The 18,729-nt window shown below is 39.3% G+C and overlaps 1 protein-coding gene across 1 annotated transcript in view; it reads left to right on the forward strand.

The window, feature by feature from the left end:
- Positions 1 to 18,729, forward strand: part of BMP2K (BMP2 inducible kinase) — a 479,609-nt gene that overhangs the window by 380,409 nt on the left and 80,471 nt on the right. Inside the window, exon 9 of the mRNA XM_053703190.1 lies at positions 18,313 to 18,392. Within this exon, the coding sequence (XP_053559165.1) occupies positions 18,313 to 18,392 (80 nt within the window). The remainder of the gene's footprint in view (positions 1 to 18,312; positions 18,393 to 18,729) is intronic.

The raw sequence follows: 18,729 nt of genomic DNA on the forward strand, positions 1-18,729 counted from the left end.
GAGACTCTCTTCTTTGGTGGTTGTCACAGGATCACCTGTCCAGGGGAATGTGTTTCTGCAGGCCAGCGTGGGTTATAGTGACGACGGACGCCAGCCTACTGGGCTGGGGTGCAGTCTGGAGTTCCCTGAAAGCACAGGGTTTGTGGACTCAGGAGGAGGCCCTCCTACCGATAAATATTCTGGAATTAAGAGCGATATTCAATGCTCTTCAGGCGTGGCCTCAGCTGGCTTCGGCCGGATTCATCAGATTTCAGTCGGACAACATCACGACTGTAGCTTATATCAATCATCAGGGGGGAACAAGGAGTTCCTTGGCGATGATAGAGGTTTCCAGGATAATCCGATGGGCAGAGACTCACTCTTGCCATCTATCAACGATCTATATCCCAGGGGTAGAGAACTGGGAGGCAGATTTTCTAAGTCGTAAGACTTTTCATCCGGGGGAGTGGGAGCTCCATCCGGAGGTGTTTGCTCAACTGGTTCAGCTATGGGGCGCACCAGAATTGGATCTGATGGCGTCTCGTCAGAACACCAAACTTCCTTGTTACAGATCCAGGTCCAGGGATCCTCAGGCAGAACTGATAGATGCTCTAGCAGTACCCTGGTCGTTCAACCTGGCTTATGTGTTTCCACCTTTCCCTCTCCTTCCGCGTCTGATTGCCAGAATCAAACAGGAGAGAGCTTCAGTGATTTTGATAGCACCTGCGTGGCCACGCAGGACTTGGTATGCAGATCTGGTGGACATGTCATCTCTGCCACCATGGACTCTGCCACTGCGACAGGACCTTCTGATTCAAGGTCCGTTCAAGCATCCAAATCTAATTTCTCTGCAACTGACTGCTTGGAGATTGAACGCTTGATTTTATCAAAGCGGGGTTTCTCTTGAGTCGGTCATAGATACCTTGATTCAGGCTTGAAAGCCTGTCACCAGGAAAATCTATCATAAGATATGGCGTAAATATCTTTTTTGGTGCGAATCCAAAGGCTACTCATGGAGTAAGATCAGGATTCCTAGGATTTTGTCCTTTCTTCAAGAAGGATTGGAGAAAGGATTGTCAGCTAGTTCCTTAAAAGGACAGATATCTGCTTTGTCTATTCTATTGCACAAGCGTCTGGCAGATGTCCTAGACGTTCGGGCTTTTTGTCAGGCTTTAGTTAGAATCAAGCCTGTGTTTAAACCTATTGCTCCGCCATGGAGTCTAAATTTAGTTCTTAATGTTCTTCAGGGGGTTCCGTTTGAACCCATGCATTCCATAGATATTAAGCTTCTATCTTGGAAAGTTCTGTTTCTAGTTGCTATCTCTTCAGCTCGAAGGGTTTCTGAATTATCTGCATTACAATGTGACTCGCCTTATCTTGTTTTCCATGCTGATAAGGTGGTTTTGTGTACCAAACCTGGGTTCCTCCCTAAGGTTGTTACTAACAGGAATATCAATCAGGAGATTGTTGTTCCTTCTCTGTGTCCTAATCCTTCTTCTAAGAAGGAACGTTTATTGCACAACTTGGACGTGGTTCGTGCTTTGAAGTTCTATTTACAGGCAACCAAAGATTTTCGTCAATCATCTTCTTTGTTTGTTGTCTATTCTGGAGAACGTAGGGGTCAAAAGGCTACGGCGACTTCTCTTTCCTTTTGGCTGAAAAGCATTATCCGTTTGGCTTATGAGACTGCTGGACAGCAGCCTCCTGAAAGAATTACTGCTCACTCTACTAGAGCGGTGGCTTCCACATGGGCTTTTAAAAATGATGCTTCTGTTGAACAGATTTGTAAGGCTGCGACTTGGTCTTCGCTTCATACCATTTCCAAATTTTACAAATTTGATACTTTTGCTTCTTCGGAGGCTATTTTTGGGAGAAAGGTTTTGCAAGCAGTGGTGCCTTCCATTTAGGCTCCTGTCTTGTCCCTCCCTTCATCCGTGTCCTAAAGCTTTGGTATTGGTATCCCACAAGTAAGGATGAATCCGTGGACTCGGTACATCTTGCAAAAGAAAACAAAATTTATGCTTACCTGATAAATTTCTTTCTTTTGCGATGTACCGAGTCCACGGCCCGCCCTGTCTATTCAAGACAGATAGTATTTTTTATTGAAAACTTCAGTCACCACTGCACCTTATAGTTTCTCCTTTCTTTCATGTAATTAGCAAGAGTCCATGAGCTAGTGACGTATGGGATATACATTCCTACCAGGAGGGGCAAAGTTTCCCAAACCTTAAAATGCCTATAAATACACCCCTCACCACACCCACAATTCAGTTTTACAAACTTTGCCTCCGATGGAGGTGGTGAAGTAAGTTTGTGCTAGATTCTACGTTGATATGCGCTCCGCAGCAAGTTGGAGCCCGGTTTTCCTCTCAGCGTGCAGTGAATGTCAGAGGGATGTGAGGAGAGTATTGCCTATTTGAATGCAGTGATCTCCTTCTAAGGGGTCTATTTCATAGGTTCTCTGTTATCGGTCGTAGAGATTCATCTCTTACCTCCCTTTTCAGATCGACGATATACTCTTATATATACCATTACCTCTGCTGATTCTCGTTTCAGTACTGGTTTGGCTATCTGCTATATGTAGATGAGTGTCCTGGGGTAAGTAAGTCTTATTTTCTGTGACACTCCTAGCTATGGTTGGGCACTTTGTTTATAAAGTTCTAAATATATGTATTCAAACATTTATTTGCCTTGACTCAGAATGTTCAACTTTCCTTATTTTTCAGACAGTCAGTTTCATATTTGGGATAATGCATTTTAATTTAACATTTTTTACCTTAAAATTTGACTTTTTCCCTGTGGGCTGTTAGGCTCGCGGGGGCTGAAAATGCTTCATTTTATTGCGTCATTCTTGGCGCGGACTTTTTTGGCGCAAAAATTCTATTTCCGTTTCCGGCGTCATACGTGTCGCCGGAAGTTGCGTCATTCTTTGACGTTATTTTGCGCCAAAAATGTCGGCGTTCCGGATGTGGCGTCATTTTTGGCGCCAAAAAGCATTTAGGCGCCAAATAATGTGGGCGTCTTATTTGGCGCGAAAAAATATGGGCGTCACTTTTGTCTCCACATTATTTAAGTCTCATTTTTTATTGCTTCTGGTTGCTAGAAGCTTGTTCTTTGGCATTTTTTCCCATTCCTGAAACTGTCATTTAAGGAATTTGATCAATTTTGCTTTATATGTTGTTTTTTTTTTCTTTTACATATTGCAAGATGTTCCACGTTGCAACTGAGTCAGAAGATACTTCAGGAAAATCACTGCACAATGCTGGAGCTACCAAGCTAAGTGTATCTGCTATAAACTTTTGGTATCTGTTTCTCCAGCTGTTATTTGTATTGCATGTCATGTCAAACTTATTAATGCAGATAAAATTTCCTTTAGTACTGTTACATTACCTGTTGCTGTTCCGTCAACATCTAATTTTCAGAGTGTTCCTGATAACATAAGAGATTTTATTTTTTAAATCCATTAAGAAGGCTATGTCTGTTATTTTTCCTTCTAGTATACATAAAAGTCTTTTAAAACTTCTCTTTTTTTCAGATGAATTTTTAAATGAACATCATCATTCTGATACTGATAATGGTTCTTCTGGTTCTGAGGTTTCTGTCTCAGAGGTTGATGCTGATAAATCTTTGTATTTGTTCAAGATGGAATTTATTCGTTCTTTACTTAAAGAAGTGTTATTTGCATTAGAAATAGAGGATTCTGGTCCTCTTGATACTAAATGTAAACGTTTAAATAAGGTTTTTAAATCTCCTGTAGTTATTCCAGAAGTGTTTTATCTCCCTGATGCTATTTCTGAAGTAATTTCCAGGGAATGGAATAATTTGGGTAATTTATTTACTCCTTCTAGACGTTTAAGCAAATTATATCCTGTGCCATCTGACAGATTAGAGTTTTTTGGGACAAAAATCCCTAAGGTTATGGGGCTGTCTCTACTCCTGCTAATGTACTACTATTCCTACGGTAGATAGTACTTCATTTAAGGATCCTTTAGATAGGAAAATTGATTCCTTTCTAAGAAAAGCTTACTTATGTTCAGGTAATCTTCTTAGACCTGCTATATTTTTAGCGGATGTTGCTGCAGCTTCAACTTTTTGGTTAGAAGCTTTAGCGCAACAAGTAACAGATCATAATTTTATAGCATTATTTTTATTCTATAACATGCTAATAATTTTATTGGTGATACCATCTTTTGATATCATTAGAGTTGATGTCAGGTATATGTCTCTAGCTATTTTAGCTAGAATAGCTTTATGGATTAAACTTGGAATGCTGACATGTCTTCTAAGTCAACTTTGCTTTCCCTTTCTTTCCAGGGTAAATAATCATTTTCGTTCCTTTCCTCACAAGGAACAAAAGCCTGATCCTTCATCCTCAGGAGCGGTATCAGTTTGGAAACTATTTCCAGTTTGGAATATATCCAAGCCTTATAGAAACCTATAGCCAGCTCCTAAGTACCTATGAAGGTGCGGCCCTTATTCCAGCTCAGCTGGTATGGGGCAGATTACGTTTTCTTCAAAGAAATTTGGATCAATTCCGTTCTTAATCTCTGGTTTCAGAAACATTGTTTCAGAAAGGTACAGAATTGGCTTCAAGTTAAGGCCTCCTGCTAAGAGATTCTTTTCTTTCCCGTGTCCCAGTTAACACAGCAAAGGCTCAGCATTTCTGAAATGTGTTTCAGATCTAGAGTTGGCTGGAGTATTTATGCCAGTTCCAGTTCTGGAACAGGGGCTGGGGTCTTATTTTATCTCTTCATTGTACCAAAGAAGGTCAATTCCTTCAGACCAGTTCCGGATCTATCATTATTGAATCATTATGTTAGGATACCAACATTCAAGATGGTTACTGTAGGACTATCCTGCCTTTTGTTTAGCAAGGGCATTATATGTCTACAATAGATTTACAGGATGTGTATCTGCATATTCCGATTCATCCAGATCACTTTTAGTGTCTGAGATTCTCTTTTTAGACAAGCATTACCAGTTTTGTGGCTCTACCGTTTGGCTTAGCCTCAGTTCCAAGAATTTTTTTCAAAGGTTCTCGGTGCCCTTCTTTCTGTAATCAGAGAATAGGGTTTTGGTATTTCCTTATTTGGACGATATCTTGGTATTTGCTCAGTCTTCTCATTTTCGAAGAATCTCATACGAATCGACTTGTGTTGTTTCTTCAAGTTCATGGTTGGAGGATCAATTTACCAATCAGTTCATTGATTCCTCAGACAAGGGTAACCTTTTTAGGTTTCTAGATAAATTCAGTGTCTATGACTCTGTCCTTGTCAGACAAGAGAAGTTTAACATTGATATCAGCTTGTCAAAACCTTCAGTCACAATCATTCCCTTTGGTAGCCTTATGCATGGAAATGTTGGGTCTTAGGACTGCCGCATCAGATGCGATCTCCTTTGCTCGTTTTCACATGCGACCTCTTCAGCTCTGTATGCTGAACCAATGGTGCAGGGATTACTCAAAGATATCTCAATTAATATCTTTAAACCGATTTTACAACACTCTCTGACATGGTGGACAGATCACCATCGTTTAGTTCAGGGGGCTTCTTTGTTCTTCCGACCTGGACTATAATCTCAACAGATGCAAGTCTTACAGGTTGGGGAGCTGTGTGGGGGTATCTGACGGCACAAGGGGTTTGGGAATCTCAGGAGGTGAGATTTCCGATCAATATTTTGGAACTCCGTGCAATTTTCAGAGCTCTTCAGTCTTGGCCTCTTCTGAAGAGAGAGTTGTTCATTTGTTTTCAGATAGACAATGTCACAACTGTGGCATACATCAATCATCAAGGAGGGACTCACAGTCCTCTGGCTATGAAAGAAGTATCTCGAATTTTGGTTTGGGCGGAATCCAGCTCCTGTCTAATCTCTGCGGTTCATATCCCAGGTATGGACAATTGGAAAGCGGATTATCTCAGTCGTCAAACGTTGCATCCGGGCGAATGGTCTCTTCACCCAGAGGTATTTCTTCAGATTGTTCAAATGTAGGAACTTCCAGAAATAGATCTGATGGCTTCTCATCTAAACAAGAAACTTCCCAGGTATCTGTCCAGATCCCGGGATCCTCAGGCGGAGGCAGTGGATGCATTATCACTTCCTTGGAAGTATCATCCTCCCTATATCTTTCCGCCTCTAGTTCTTCTTCCAAGAGTAACCTCCAAGATTCTGAAGGAATGCTCGTTTGTTCTGCTGGTAGCTCCGGCATGGCCTTACAGGTTTTGGTATGCGGATCTTGTCCGGATGGCCTCTTGCCAACCGTGGACTCTTCCGTTAAGACCAGACCTTTTGTCTCAAGGTCCTTTTTTTCCATCAGGATCTGAAATCCTTAAATTTAAAGGTATGGCGATTGAACGCTTGATTCTTGGTCAAAGAGGTTTCTCTGACTCTGTGATTAATACTATGTTACAGGCTCGTACATCTGTATCCAGAGAGATATATTATAGAGTCTGGAAGACTTATATTTCTTGGTGTCTTTCTCATCATTTTTCTTGGCATTCTTTTAGAATACCGAGAATATTACAGTATTCTTCAGGATGGTTTAGATAAGGGTTTGTCCGCAATTTCCTTGAAAGGTCAAATCTCTGCTCTTTCTGTTCTTTTTCACAGCAAGATTGCTATTCTTCCTGATATTCATTGTTTTGTACAAGCTTTGGTTCGTATAAAGCCTGTCATTAAGTCAATTTCTCCTCCTTGGAGTTTGAATTTGGTTCTGGGGGCTCTTCAAGCTCCTCCATTTGAACCTATGCATTCATTGGATATTAAATTACTTTCTTGTAAAGTTTTTTGTTCCTTTTGGCCATCTCTTCTGCCAGAAGAGTTTCTGAATTATCTGCTCTTTCTTGTGAGTCTCCTTTTCTGATTTTTCATCAGGATAAGGCGGTGTTGCGAACTTCTTTTGAATTTTTACCTAAAGTTGTGAATTCCAACAACATTAGTAGAGAAATTGTGGTTCCTTCATTATGTCCTAATCCTAAGAATTCTAAGGAGAAATCGTTGCATTCTTTGGATGTTGTTAGAGCTTTGAAATATTATGTTGAAGCTACGAAATCTTTTCGTAAGACTTCTAGTCTATTTGTTATTTTTTCCGGTTCTAGAAAAGGCCAGAAAGCTTCTGCCATTTCTTTGGCATCTTGGTTGAAATCTTTAATTCATCTTGCCTATGTTGAGTCGGGTAAAACTCCGCCTCAGAGAATTACAGCTCATTCTACTAGGTCAGTTTCTACTTCCTGGGCGTTTAGGAATGAAGCTTCGGTTGACCAGATCTGCAAAGCAGCGACTTGGTCCTCTTTGCATACTTTTACTAAATTCTACCATTTTGATGTATTTTCTTCTTCTGAAGCAGTTTTTGGTAGAAAAGTACTTCAGGCAGCGGTTTCAGTTTGAATCTTCTGCTTATGTTTTTCATTAAACTTTATTTTGGGTGTGGATTATTTTCAGCAGGAATTGGCTGTCTTTATTTTATCCCTCCCTCTCTAGTGACTCTTGTGTGGAAAGATCCACTTCTTGGGTAGTCATTATCCCATACGTCACTAGCTCATGGACTCTTGCTAATTACATGAAAGAAAACATAATTTATGTAAGAACTTACCTGATAAATTCATTTCTTTCATATTAGCAAGAGTCCATGAGGCCCGCCCTTTTTTTGTGGTGGTTATGATTTTGTATAAAGCACAATTATTCCAATTCCTTATTTTATATGCTTTCGCACTTTTTTCTTATCACCCCACTTCTTGGCTATTCGTTAAACTGAATTGTGGGTGTGGTGAGGGGTGTATTTATAGGCATTTTAAGGTTTGGGAAACTTTGCCCCTCCTGGTAGGAATGTATATCCCATACGTCACTAGCTCATGGACTCTTGCTAATATGAAAGAAATTAATTTATCAGGTAAGTTCTTACATAAATTATGTTTTTTCTTCCTTGGCCTTCGGTCGAATGACTGGGGGTTGGAGTTAAGGGGGGAGCTATATAGACAGCTCTGCTGTGGTGCTCTCTATGCCACTTCCTGTTAGGAAGGATAATATCCCACAAGTAAGGATGAATCCGTGGACTCGGTACATCGCAAAAGAAAGAAATTTATCAGGTAAGCATAAATTATTTTTTTATTTTTTTTTTGGGGGGGGGGAGCAGTTTGATCCTTCTCAGAAACCAATAAATAGAAATATAGCCCTGATGTTAAACTGATAAAAGCATAGTCAAATCTGACTGACCAGTGGGATCTTCTCTTGTGTCAGATGATGTACTTTTGCCTTTGACTCTAGAATTTAATTTCAAAATTAATCAAATTTCCCCCTCCCCCTTGTATTATGGCTGCCAATCACAAAATGCATATACAGCCAATCACAAAATGCATATACAGTTCAATTTTGCACATGCTCAGTAGGAGCTGTAGTCTCAGAATGTGTGCATATAAAAAAACATCAACATTTTGCTAACAGAAGTACGGTATATTGGAAGGTTTTTTGTTTTTTTAATTACATTCCTTATCTGAATTGTTAAACTTTAATATTGCCTTTAGTGACCCTTTAGGAAGTGGCAGATTAATGAATATAATCCAAATCTTACTGTACCTGATAACAAGTAGTAACTTGATAGGCTTAATAAACCTGTTGGTGCACTATGCAATAACAGATTACTATGGGAGAGCAAAAAAGGTATCTGTGTGAAAATTCTGTCATTAATATGCAGTGTGAACTTGTTTTAGGATGTAAATTTGTTTGCTACATCTGTCTCTTATTATGTTATTTGCTCCAGAGTTAGTTATCTCATCTTCTATCTGTGCCTGGTATGCAACTCTTGTGTAACTACTTTTTCACGTAAACAAAATACATTTTTGGATCTGCTTTAAGTTGAAACATTTTTTTACTTCACTATCCCTTTAATGAAAAAGTCTGGATTTCGGAATAATTCTGGATTTTGGAATTCCAGATTCAGGGATTTTTACCTGTAAATAAAACATAGGAGTGTGACTATAATACCATAGAACTACCCCTCATTATATGCTGCCCCCAAATCTCTTGGTGCCCTAGTTATGGGCCTAGTTGGTCTATGCTAAAATACGCCCCTATAAGGTTTTTCTACCTTCTTGTGTCAATGGAAATGCAGTTTTTTTTAGGCCACTGACTGACATATGTGACAGCTTGTCATTTGTGTTTCAATTATTATGATATCAGTCCAAAATGTAAATGTATTTCAGCTCTAAAGACATTTGTGGCACTATACAAATGAATGATGATAATAATAATAATAATAATAATATACTAGTGAAAGTAGGGAAAAGTTTTTTTATTATATACTGTGATATGTTATGTATAGGGTAACTGGGATTACACAATGGCTCTAAGTTAGACCCCACCCTTGAACCTGTTGTATATATTTTTCACAACTAAGCAGCGATTTTATCCCCTTGGTTGCCAGTAACACACAAATTATTTGTTCTCTTTGACTGCCACTGCCAGTAGCAGACACAGCAGTATTTTGTCCCTCTTTGACTGCTAGTATCACACACAGACCAGTGTTTTTACACTACAATGGTTCTTATAAAGCATAGAGCAGTGATTTTACCCCAGTCAATACATGAGACACACACAAACCAGTATTTCTTTCATGTAATTAGCAAGAGTCCATGAGCTAGTGACGTATGGGATATACATTCCTACCAGGAGGGGCAAAGTTTCCCAAACCTCAAAATGCCTATAAATACACCCCTCACCACACCCACAATTCAGTTTTACAAACTTTGCCTCCTATGGAGGTGGTGAAGTAAGTTTGTGCTAGATTCTACGTTGATATGCGCTCCGCAGCAAGTTGGAGCCCGGTTTTCCTCTCAGCGTGCAGTGAATGTCAGAGGGATGTGAGGAGAGTATTGCCTATTTGAATGCAGTGATCTCCTTCTACGGGGTCTATTTCATAGGTTCTCTGTTATCGGTCGTAGAGATTCATCTCTTACCTCCCTTTTCAGATCGACGATATACTCTTATTTATATACCATTACCTCTGCTGATTTTCGTTTCAGTACTGGTTTGGCTTTCTACAAACATGTAGATGAGTGTCCTGGGGTAAGTAAATCTTATTTTCTGTGACACTCTAAGCTATGGTTGGGCACTTTATTTATAAAGTTCTAAATATATGTATTCAAACATTTATTTGCCTTGACTCAGGATGTTCAACATTCCTTATTTTCAGACAGTCAGTTTCATATTTGGGATAATGCATTTGAATCAATCTTTTTTCTTACCTTATAATTTGACTCTTTTTTCCCTGTGGGCTGTTAGGCTCGCGGGGGCTGAAAATGCTTCATTTTATTGCGTCATTCTTGGCGCGGACTTTTTTGGCGCAAAAAATCTTTTCTGTTTCCGGCGTCATACGTGTCGCCGGAAGTTGCGTCATTTTTTACGTCCTTTTGCGCCAAAAATGTCGGCGTTCCGGATGTGGCGTCATTTTTGGCGCCAAAAAGCATTTAGGCGCCAAATAATGTGGGCGTCTTATTTGACGCTAAAAAATATGGGAGTCGCTTTTGTCTCCACATTATTTCAGTCTCATTTTTTCTTTGCTTCTGGTTACTAGAAGCTTGTTTATTGGCATTTTTTCTAGGGATGCACCGAAATGAAAATTCTGGACCGAAACCGATACCGAAAATTCAGGATGATCCTGGCCGAAAACCGAAACCGAAATTGTTTTTTTCTTTTTTAACTACAGTGTGTGTGTGTGTAGCTGAGAGAGCTTGTAGGCGGGAAAGCTCCAATAAATGGACATTTTCACTTGTACAGTAGGGCGTGATCTGCAGTGAAACTGGAGCTCTATAAGGGAGAGCGTGGTTATAGCCAGACAACAATACGAGGTGGACATGTGTTTTCTTTTTGGGTATAGTTATCCGTGCGATGAGCGTGGCTGCACCTGATCGTCTCTCATCGTATCTCTGCCTAGTTCCTGGTTCGGGTCTCACACTGACCCGTCAGATTATATGTCCAGAGCCCCAAATGGAGTCTGCCTGTCACCTATCACCAGGACCACTGGACTTAGCTACAACCTTACGTGCAAGGTGGTTATAGAAAGTTACCGTGCTTTTTTGTTTACACTGTCTGGTGGGTGCTAATTTGTACCAACTGTGTGCGAGCTTGGGGCTTATGCTTATAAAGTGTGCACGCATATTTGCCTCAGGCGAATAGAATGTTTACGCACAAGAGGCTGATGTATGAGCACTGTATATAAGGCTTTAAAGATATTCACTGTGTGTGCTTAGGGCTGTGTCTGATAATATCAAGTGTTTATAAACATGTTACTTATCCTCCTTTGATATTTGTATTCACTATTCTGAACTTTGGTTTCCTTCTCTGCTAGTTTCAAATATCATCATGTAATGGTACTTATGTGTGTGCTCTGTGTACCATGCCATTGCTGTGCTGCTCACCTTATGCTAAGGATAGACATGTAACTCAATAGAACAGGGGAGGGCTGTACATTTTTAGCCATTTTGGTCCTCTTTGGGCCGAAATTGGAATTGCACATTTTCGGCGGCCCAAATTTTGGTGCATCGCTAGTATTATTCTTTATTTAGTTCTGTGTAACAGAATCACATTTAACCGTTTTTGTTTTGTTACCAATTATCAAAATAAAGTATAGTCCTAGAAAACTATTATTATATGCAAAACAGTAAGTCAAGTAATGAACTCAAACAGCAGCTCTAGGCTGGCATCAAATTTAAAATATGCTACACAATAATTTTGCCGAAAATAAAAGGCAAAAAAACCGAAAACCGAAATAACAAAAAATGCTATTTTCGGCCGAAACTTTCTGCGGCCGAAATTTCGGTGCATCCCTAATTTTTTCCCATTCCTGAAACTGTCATTTAAGGAATTTGATCAATTTTGCTTTATATGTTGTTTTTTCTCTTACATATTGCAAGATGTCTCACGTTGCATCTGAGTCAGAAGATACTTCAGGAAAATCGCTGTCTAGTGCTGGAACTACCAAAGCTAAGTGTATCTGCTGTAAACTTTTGGTAGCTATTCCTCCGGCTGTTGTTTGTATTAATTGTCATGACAAACTTGTTAAAGCAGATAATATTTCCTTTAGTAATGTACCATTGCCTGTTGCAGTTCCTTCAACATCTAAGGTGCAGAATGTTCCTGATAACATAAGAGATTTTGTTTCTGAATCCATCAAGAAGGCTATGTCTGTTATTTCTCCTTCTAGTAAACATAAAAAATCTTTTAAAACTTCTCTCTCTACAGATGAATTTTTAAATGAACATCATCATTCTGATTTTGATGACTCTTCTGGTTCAGAGGATTCTGTCTCAGAGATTGATGCTGATAAATCTTCATATTTATTTAAAATGGAATTTATTCATTCTTTACTTAAAGAAATACTAATTGCTTTAGAAATAGAGGATTCTGGTCCTCTTGATACTAATTCTAAACGTTTAGATAAGGTATTTAAATCTCCTGTGGTTATTCCAGAAGTTTTTCCTGTTCCTAATGCTATTTCTGAAGTAATTTCCAGAGAATGGTATAAATTGGGTAATTCATTTACTCCTTCTAAACGTTTTAAGCAATTATATCCTGTGCCGTCTGACAGATTAGAATTTTGGGACAAAATCCCTAAAGTTGATGGGGCTATTTCTACCCTTGCTAAACGTACTACTATTCCTACGTCAGATGGTACTTCATTTAAGGATCCTTTAGATAGGAAAATTGAATCCTTTCTAAGAAAAGCTTATCTGTGTTCAGGTAATCTTCTTAGACCTGCTATATCATTGTCTGATGATGCTGCAGCTTCAACTTTTTGGTTGGAGACTTTAGCGCAACAAGTAACAGATCATGATTCTCATAATATTATTATTCTTCTTCAGCATGCTAATAATTTTATCTGTGATGCCATTTTTGATATTATCAGAGTTGATGTCAGGTTTATGTCTCTAGCTATTTTAGCTAGAAGAGCTTTATGGCTTAAAACTTGGAATGCTGATATGGCTTCTAAATCAACTCTACTTTCCATTTCTTTCCAGGGTAACAAATTATTTGGTTCTCAGTTGGATTCTATTATCTCAACTGTTACTGGTGGGAAAGGAACTTTTTTACCACAGGATAAAAAATCTAAGGGTAAAAACAGGGCTAATAATCATTTTCGTTCCTTTCGTTTCAACAAAGAACAAAAGCCTGATCCTTCATCCTCAGGAGCAGTTTCAGTTTGGAAACCATCTCCAGTCTGGAATAAATCCAAGCCTTCTAGAAAGGCAAAGCCTGCTTCTAAGTCCACATGAAGGTGCGGCCCTCATTCCAGCAAAGCTGGTAGGGGGCAGGTTACGTTTTTTCAAAGAAATTTGGATAAATTCTGTTCACAATCTTTGGATTCAGAACATTGTTTCAGAAGGGTACAGAATTGGTTTCAAGATGAGACCTCCTGCAAAGAGATTTTTTCTTTCCCGTGTCCCAGTAAATCCAGTGAAAGCTCAAGCATTTCTGAATTGTGTTTCAGATCTAGAGTTGGCTGGAGTAATTATGCCAGTTCCAGTTCTGGAACAGGGGATGGGGTTTTATTCAAATCTCTTCATTGTATCAAAGAAGGAGAATTCCTTCAGACCAGTTCTGGATCTAAAAATATTGAATCGTTATGTAAGGATACCAACATTCAAAATGGTAACTGTAAGGACTATCTTGCCTTTTGTTCAGCAAGGGCATTATATGTCCACAATAGATTTACAGGATGCTTATCTGCATATTCTGATTCATCCAGATCATTATCAGTTCCTGAGATTCTCTTTTCTGGACAAGCATTACCAGTTTGTGGCTCTGCCGTTTGGCCTAGCTACAGCTCCAAGAATTTTTACAAAGGTTCTCGGTGCCCTTCTGTCTGTAATCAGAGAACAGGGTATTGTGGTATTTCCTTATTTGGACGATATCTTGGTACTTGCTCAGTCTTTACATTTAGCAGAATCTCATACGAATCGACTTGTGTTGTTTCTTCAAGATCATGGTTGGAGGATCAATTCACCAAAAAGTTCATTGATTCCTCAGACAAGGGTAACCTTTCTGGGTTTCCAGATAGATTCAGTGTCCATGACTCTGTCTTTAACAGACAAGAGACGTCTAAAATTGATTTCAGCTTGTCGAAACCTTCAGTCACAATCATTCCCTTCGGTAGCCTTATGCATGGAAATTCTAGGTCTTATGACTGCTGCATCGGACGCGATCCCCTTTGCTCGTTTTCACATGCGACCTCTTCAGCTCTGTATGCTGAATCAATGGTGCAAGGATTACACAAAGATATCTCAATTAATATCTTTAAAACCGATTGTACGACACTCTCTAACGTGGTGGACAGATCACCATCGTTTAATTCAGGGGGCTTCTTTTGTGCTTCCGACCTGGACTGTAATTTCAACAGATGCAAGTCTCACAGGTTGGGGAGCTGTGTGGGGATCTCTGACGGCACAAGGAGTTTGGGAATCTCAGGAGGTGAGATTACCGATCAATATTTTGGAACTCCGGGCAATTTTCAGAGATCTTCAGTCTTGGCCTCTTCTGAAGAGAGAATCGTTCATTTGTTTTCAGGCAGACAATGTCACAACTGTGGCATACATCAATCATCAAGGAGGGACTCACAGTCCTCTGGCTATGAAAGAAGTATCTCGAATTTCTGGTTTGGGCGGAATCCAGCTCCTGTCTAATCTCTGCGGTTCATATCCCAGGTATAGACAATTGGGAAGCGGATTATATCAGTCGCCAAACGTTGCATCCGGGCGAATGGTCTCTTCACCCAGAGGTATTTCTTCAGATTGTTCAAATGTGGGAGCTTCCAGAAATAGATCTGATGGCGTCTCATCTAAACAAGAAACTTCCCAGGTATCTGTCCAGATCCCGGGATCCTCAGGCGGAAGCAGTGGATGCATTATCACTTCCTTGGAAGTATCATCCTGCTTATATCTTTCCGCCTCTAGTTCTTCTTCCAAGAGTAATCTCCAAGATTCTGAAGGAATGCTCGTTTGTTCTGCTGGTAGCTCCGGCATGGCCTCACAGGTTTTGGTATGCGGATCTTGTCCGGATGGCCTCTTGCCATCCGTGGACTCTTCCGCTACGACCAGACCTTCTGTCGCAAGGTCCTTTTTTCCATCAGGATCTCAAATCCTTAAATTTAAAGGTATGGAGATTGAACGCTTGATTCTTGGTCAAAGAGGTTTCTCTGACTCTGTGATTAATACTATGTTACAGGCTCGTAAATCTGTATCCAGAGAGATATATTATAGAGTCTGGAAGACTTATATTTCTTGGTGTCTTTCTCATAATTTTTCTTGGCATTCTTTTAGAATTCCGAGAATTTTACAGTTTCTTCAGGATGGTTTAGATAAAGGTTTATCCGCAAGTTCTTTGAAAGGACAAATCTCTGCTCTTTCTGTTCTTTTTCACAGAAAGATTGCTAATCTTCCTGATATTTATTGTTTTGTACAAGCTTTGGTTCGTATAAAACCTGTCATTAAGTCAATTTCTCCTCCTTGGAGTTTGAATTTGGTTCTGGGGGCTCTTCAAGCTCCTCCGTTTGAACCTATGCATTCATTGGACATTAAATTACTTTCTTGGAAAGTTTTGTTCCTTTTGGCAATCTCTTCTGCCAGAAGAGTTTCTGAATTATCTGCTCTTTCTTGTGAGTCTCCTTTTCTGATTTTTCATCAGGATAAGGCAGTGTTGCGAACTTCTTTTGAATTTTTACCTAAAGTTGTGAATTCCAACAACATTAGTAGAGAAATTGTGGTTCCTTCATTATGTCCTAATCCTAAGAATTCTAAGGAGAAATCGTTACATTCTTTGGATGTTGTTAGAGCTTTGAAATATTATGTTGAAGCTACTAAGTCTTTCTGTAAGACTTCTAGTTTATTTGTTATCTTTTCCGGTTCTAGAAAAGGCCAGAAAGCTTCTGCCATTTCTTTGGCATCTTGGTTGAAATCTTTAATTCATCTTGCCTATGTTGAGTCGGGTAAAACTCCGCCTCAAAGGATTACAGCTCATTCTACTAGGTCAGTTTCTACTTCCTGGGCGTTTAGGAATGAAGCTTCGATTGATCAGATTTGCAAAGCAGCAACTTGGTCCTCTTTGCATACTTTTACTAAATTCTACCATTTTGATGTATTTTCTTCTTCTGAAGCAGTTTTTGGTAGAAAAGTACTTCAGGCAGCGGTTTCAGTTTGAATCTTCTGCTTATGTTTTTCATTAAACTTTATTTTTGGGTGTGGATTATTTTCAGCAGGAATTGGCTGTCTTTATTTTATACCTCCCTCTCTAGTGACTCTTGCGTGGAAAGATCCACATCTTGGGTAATCATTATCCCATACGTCACTAGCTCATGGACTCTTGCTAATTACATGAAAGAAAACATAATTTATGTAAGAACTTACCTGATAAATTCATTTCTTTCATATTAGCAAGAGTCCATGAGGCCCGCCCTTTTTTTGTGGTGGTTATGATTTTTGTATAAAGCACAATTATTCCAATTCCTTATTTTATATGCTTTCGCACTTTATCACCCCACTTCTTGGCTATTCGTTAAACTGAATTGTGGGTGTGGTGAGGGGTGTATTTATAGGCATTTTGAGGTTTGGGAAACTTTGCCCCTCCTGGTAGGAATGTATATCCCATACGTCACTAGCTCATGGACTCTTGCTAATATGAAAGAAATGAATTTATCAGGTAAGTTCTTACATAAATTATGTTTTTAACTCCCTCTGATATTGCCTGAAACCTTAAGGCAGTAATTTTCTTGTTTTACCATCCTTGGCCGAAAGGCTCAAAAAAGAACATAATAAAACACAGGTCTGCAATATTGCTTCTTTCTGGACAATATTTGCAATGCATAGAGGCATGGGAGATCATTAAATTAAGCTGCCAATCAGGGGAAGTAGAACAAACTGGACACTTTAAGGGACTTGATTTTTTTTTTTAATAAGATAACAAATTTATTACCTATTTACCATCTTTGCACAACGAGCATTGTTATAATAATTATTATTATTATTATCATTTATTTGTATAGCGCCGCCAAATTCCGTAGCGCTGGGTACAATGATAGGGGTATACAATGACAAAGATTTGTGATACAATACAAAACATAACAAGACTAAACAAATCTAGCACAGGAGGAAGATTGCCCTGCTCCGGAGAGCTCACAGTCTATAGGTTTAGGGTGCAGAGACATAAGGTTGGGGTAGCTTGTCACATTGGTTGTAGTTGCAGCAGTGAGTCAGGCAGTTCATGTACATGTACTAGCTTGGTTCGGATGCGGGATGGAGGAGAGATGGTAATCCTCTCTGAATAGGTGGGTTTTCAAGGATCTTCTGAAGCTATACAAGGTTGGAGACAGTCTGATGGAGCGGGGTAGAGAGTTCCAGAGGAAAGGAGCAGCACGTGCGAAGTCTTGGAGGCGGGAGTGGGATGTAGAGATAGCAGGAGTGTAGAGACGTAGGTCAGAGGTTGATCGAAGAGGACGGGATGGGGAGTATTTCACGATGAGAGAGGAAATATAGTTGGGAGTTAGACTGTTGAGTGCTTTGTAGGTTAGGGCTAATACTTTAAATTGTATTCTGGAGTGTATGGGGAGCCAGTGTAGAGACTGGCAGAGCGGAGCAGCTGATGTAGATCGTCGACTTAGGTGGATGAGTCTAGCAGAAGCATTCATAATAGATTGGAGGGAGGAGAGGCAGTGTTTTGGAAGGCCATTTAAGAGTAGATTGCAATAATCAATGCGTGACAGGATGAGGGAATGAATAAGCATTTTTGTAGTATAATAATATACTTTATAACTTCTATATGCCTGTTTCTAAGCCCCTGCAGGCCACCCCTTATCTCAGTACTTTTTATTAGCTTTTTAAATCTTGAACAACAGCCAGACAGGGCTAGTTCATGTGTGCCATATCAATAACATTGTGCTCACTCCAGTGGAGATCAAGAACCAGCACTGATAGGCTAAAATGCAAGATTGTAAAAAAAACATTGAAATAAGGGGGCAGTCTGCAGAGGCTTAGTTACTAGGTAATCACAGAGGTAAAAGGTGTATTAATATAACCATGTTTTCTGTAAAACTGGGAAATGGGTAATAAAAGGATTATCTATCTTTTTAAACAATACACATTTTCAAGTAGACTGTACCTTTAAGAGTCTAGTATTTTTGTATGACTTTTAATGTACAGCAATCTGAAATATTTGACTGTCCTGTTGAACACTGGACATCTGGCAAACCTAGTCTTGTAGGAAAATTGTTGTAAAGTGTTTAAAATGATTTCATTAAAATAGATTGTTTCTGGTTGCTTTAAATAATAATTATATTTTTTATTCTCCCTACCAAAGAATTCTCCACTTCCAGCAGCGCTTCCGGAACCAATGACAGCAAGCGAGGCTGCATCGAGAAAAAATCAAATAAAAGCCAGGTAAGATCATTGTCACAGAAAAAAAAAACAGTTAAAGGGACACTAAACCTAAATTTTTATCTTTCATGATTCAGATAGAGCATGCAATTTTAAACAATGTTCTAATTTACTCCTATTATACAGTTTTCTTCCTTTTCGTGCTATCTTTATTTTAAAAAGCAGGAATATAAGGTTAGGAGCCGGTCCAATTTTGGTTTAGCACCTGAGTTGCACTTTCTGATTGGTTTGCTTCATTTAGCCACCAATCAGCAGGAGCTGAACAAAAAATGGGCCGTCTCTAAAGCTTATATTCCTGCTTTTTCAAATAAAGATAGCACGAAGACGAAGAAAAATTGAT

The sequence above is a fragment of the Bombina bombina genome, chromosome 2 (assembly GCF_027579735.1).
Source record: "Bombina bombina isolate aBomBom1 chromosome 2, aBomBom1.pri, whole genome shotgun sequence".
Lineage (NCBI taxonomy): Eukaryota > Metazoa > Chordata > Amphibia > Anura > Bombinatoridae > Bombina > Bombina bombina.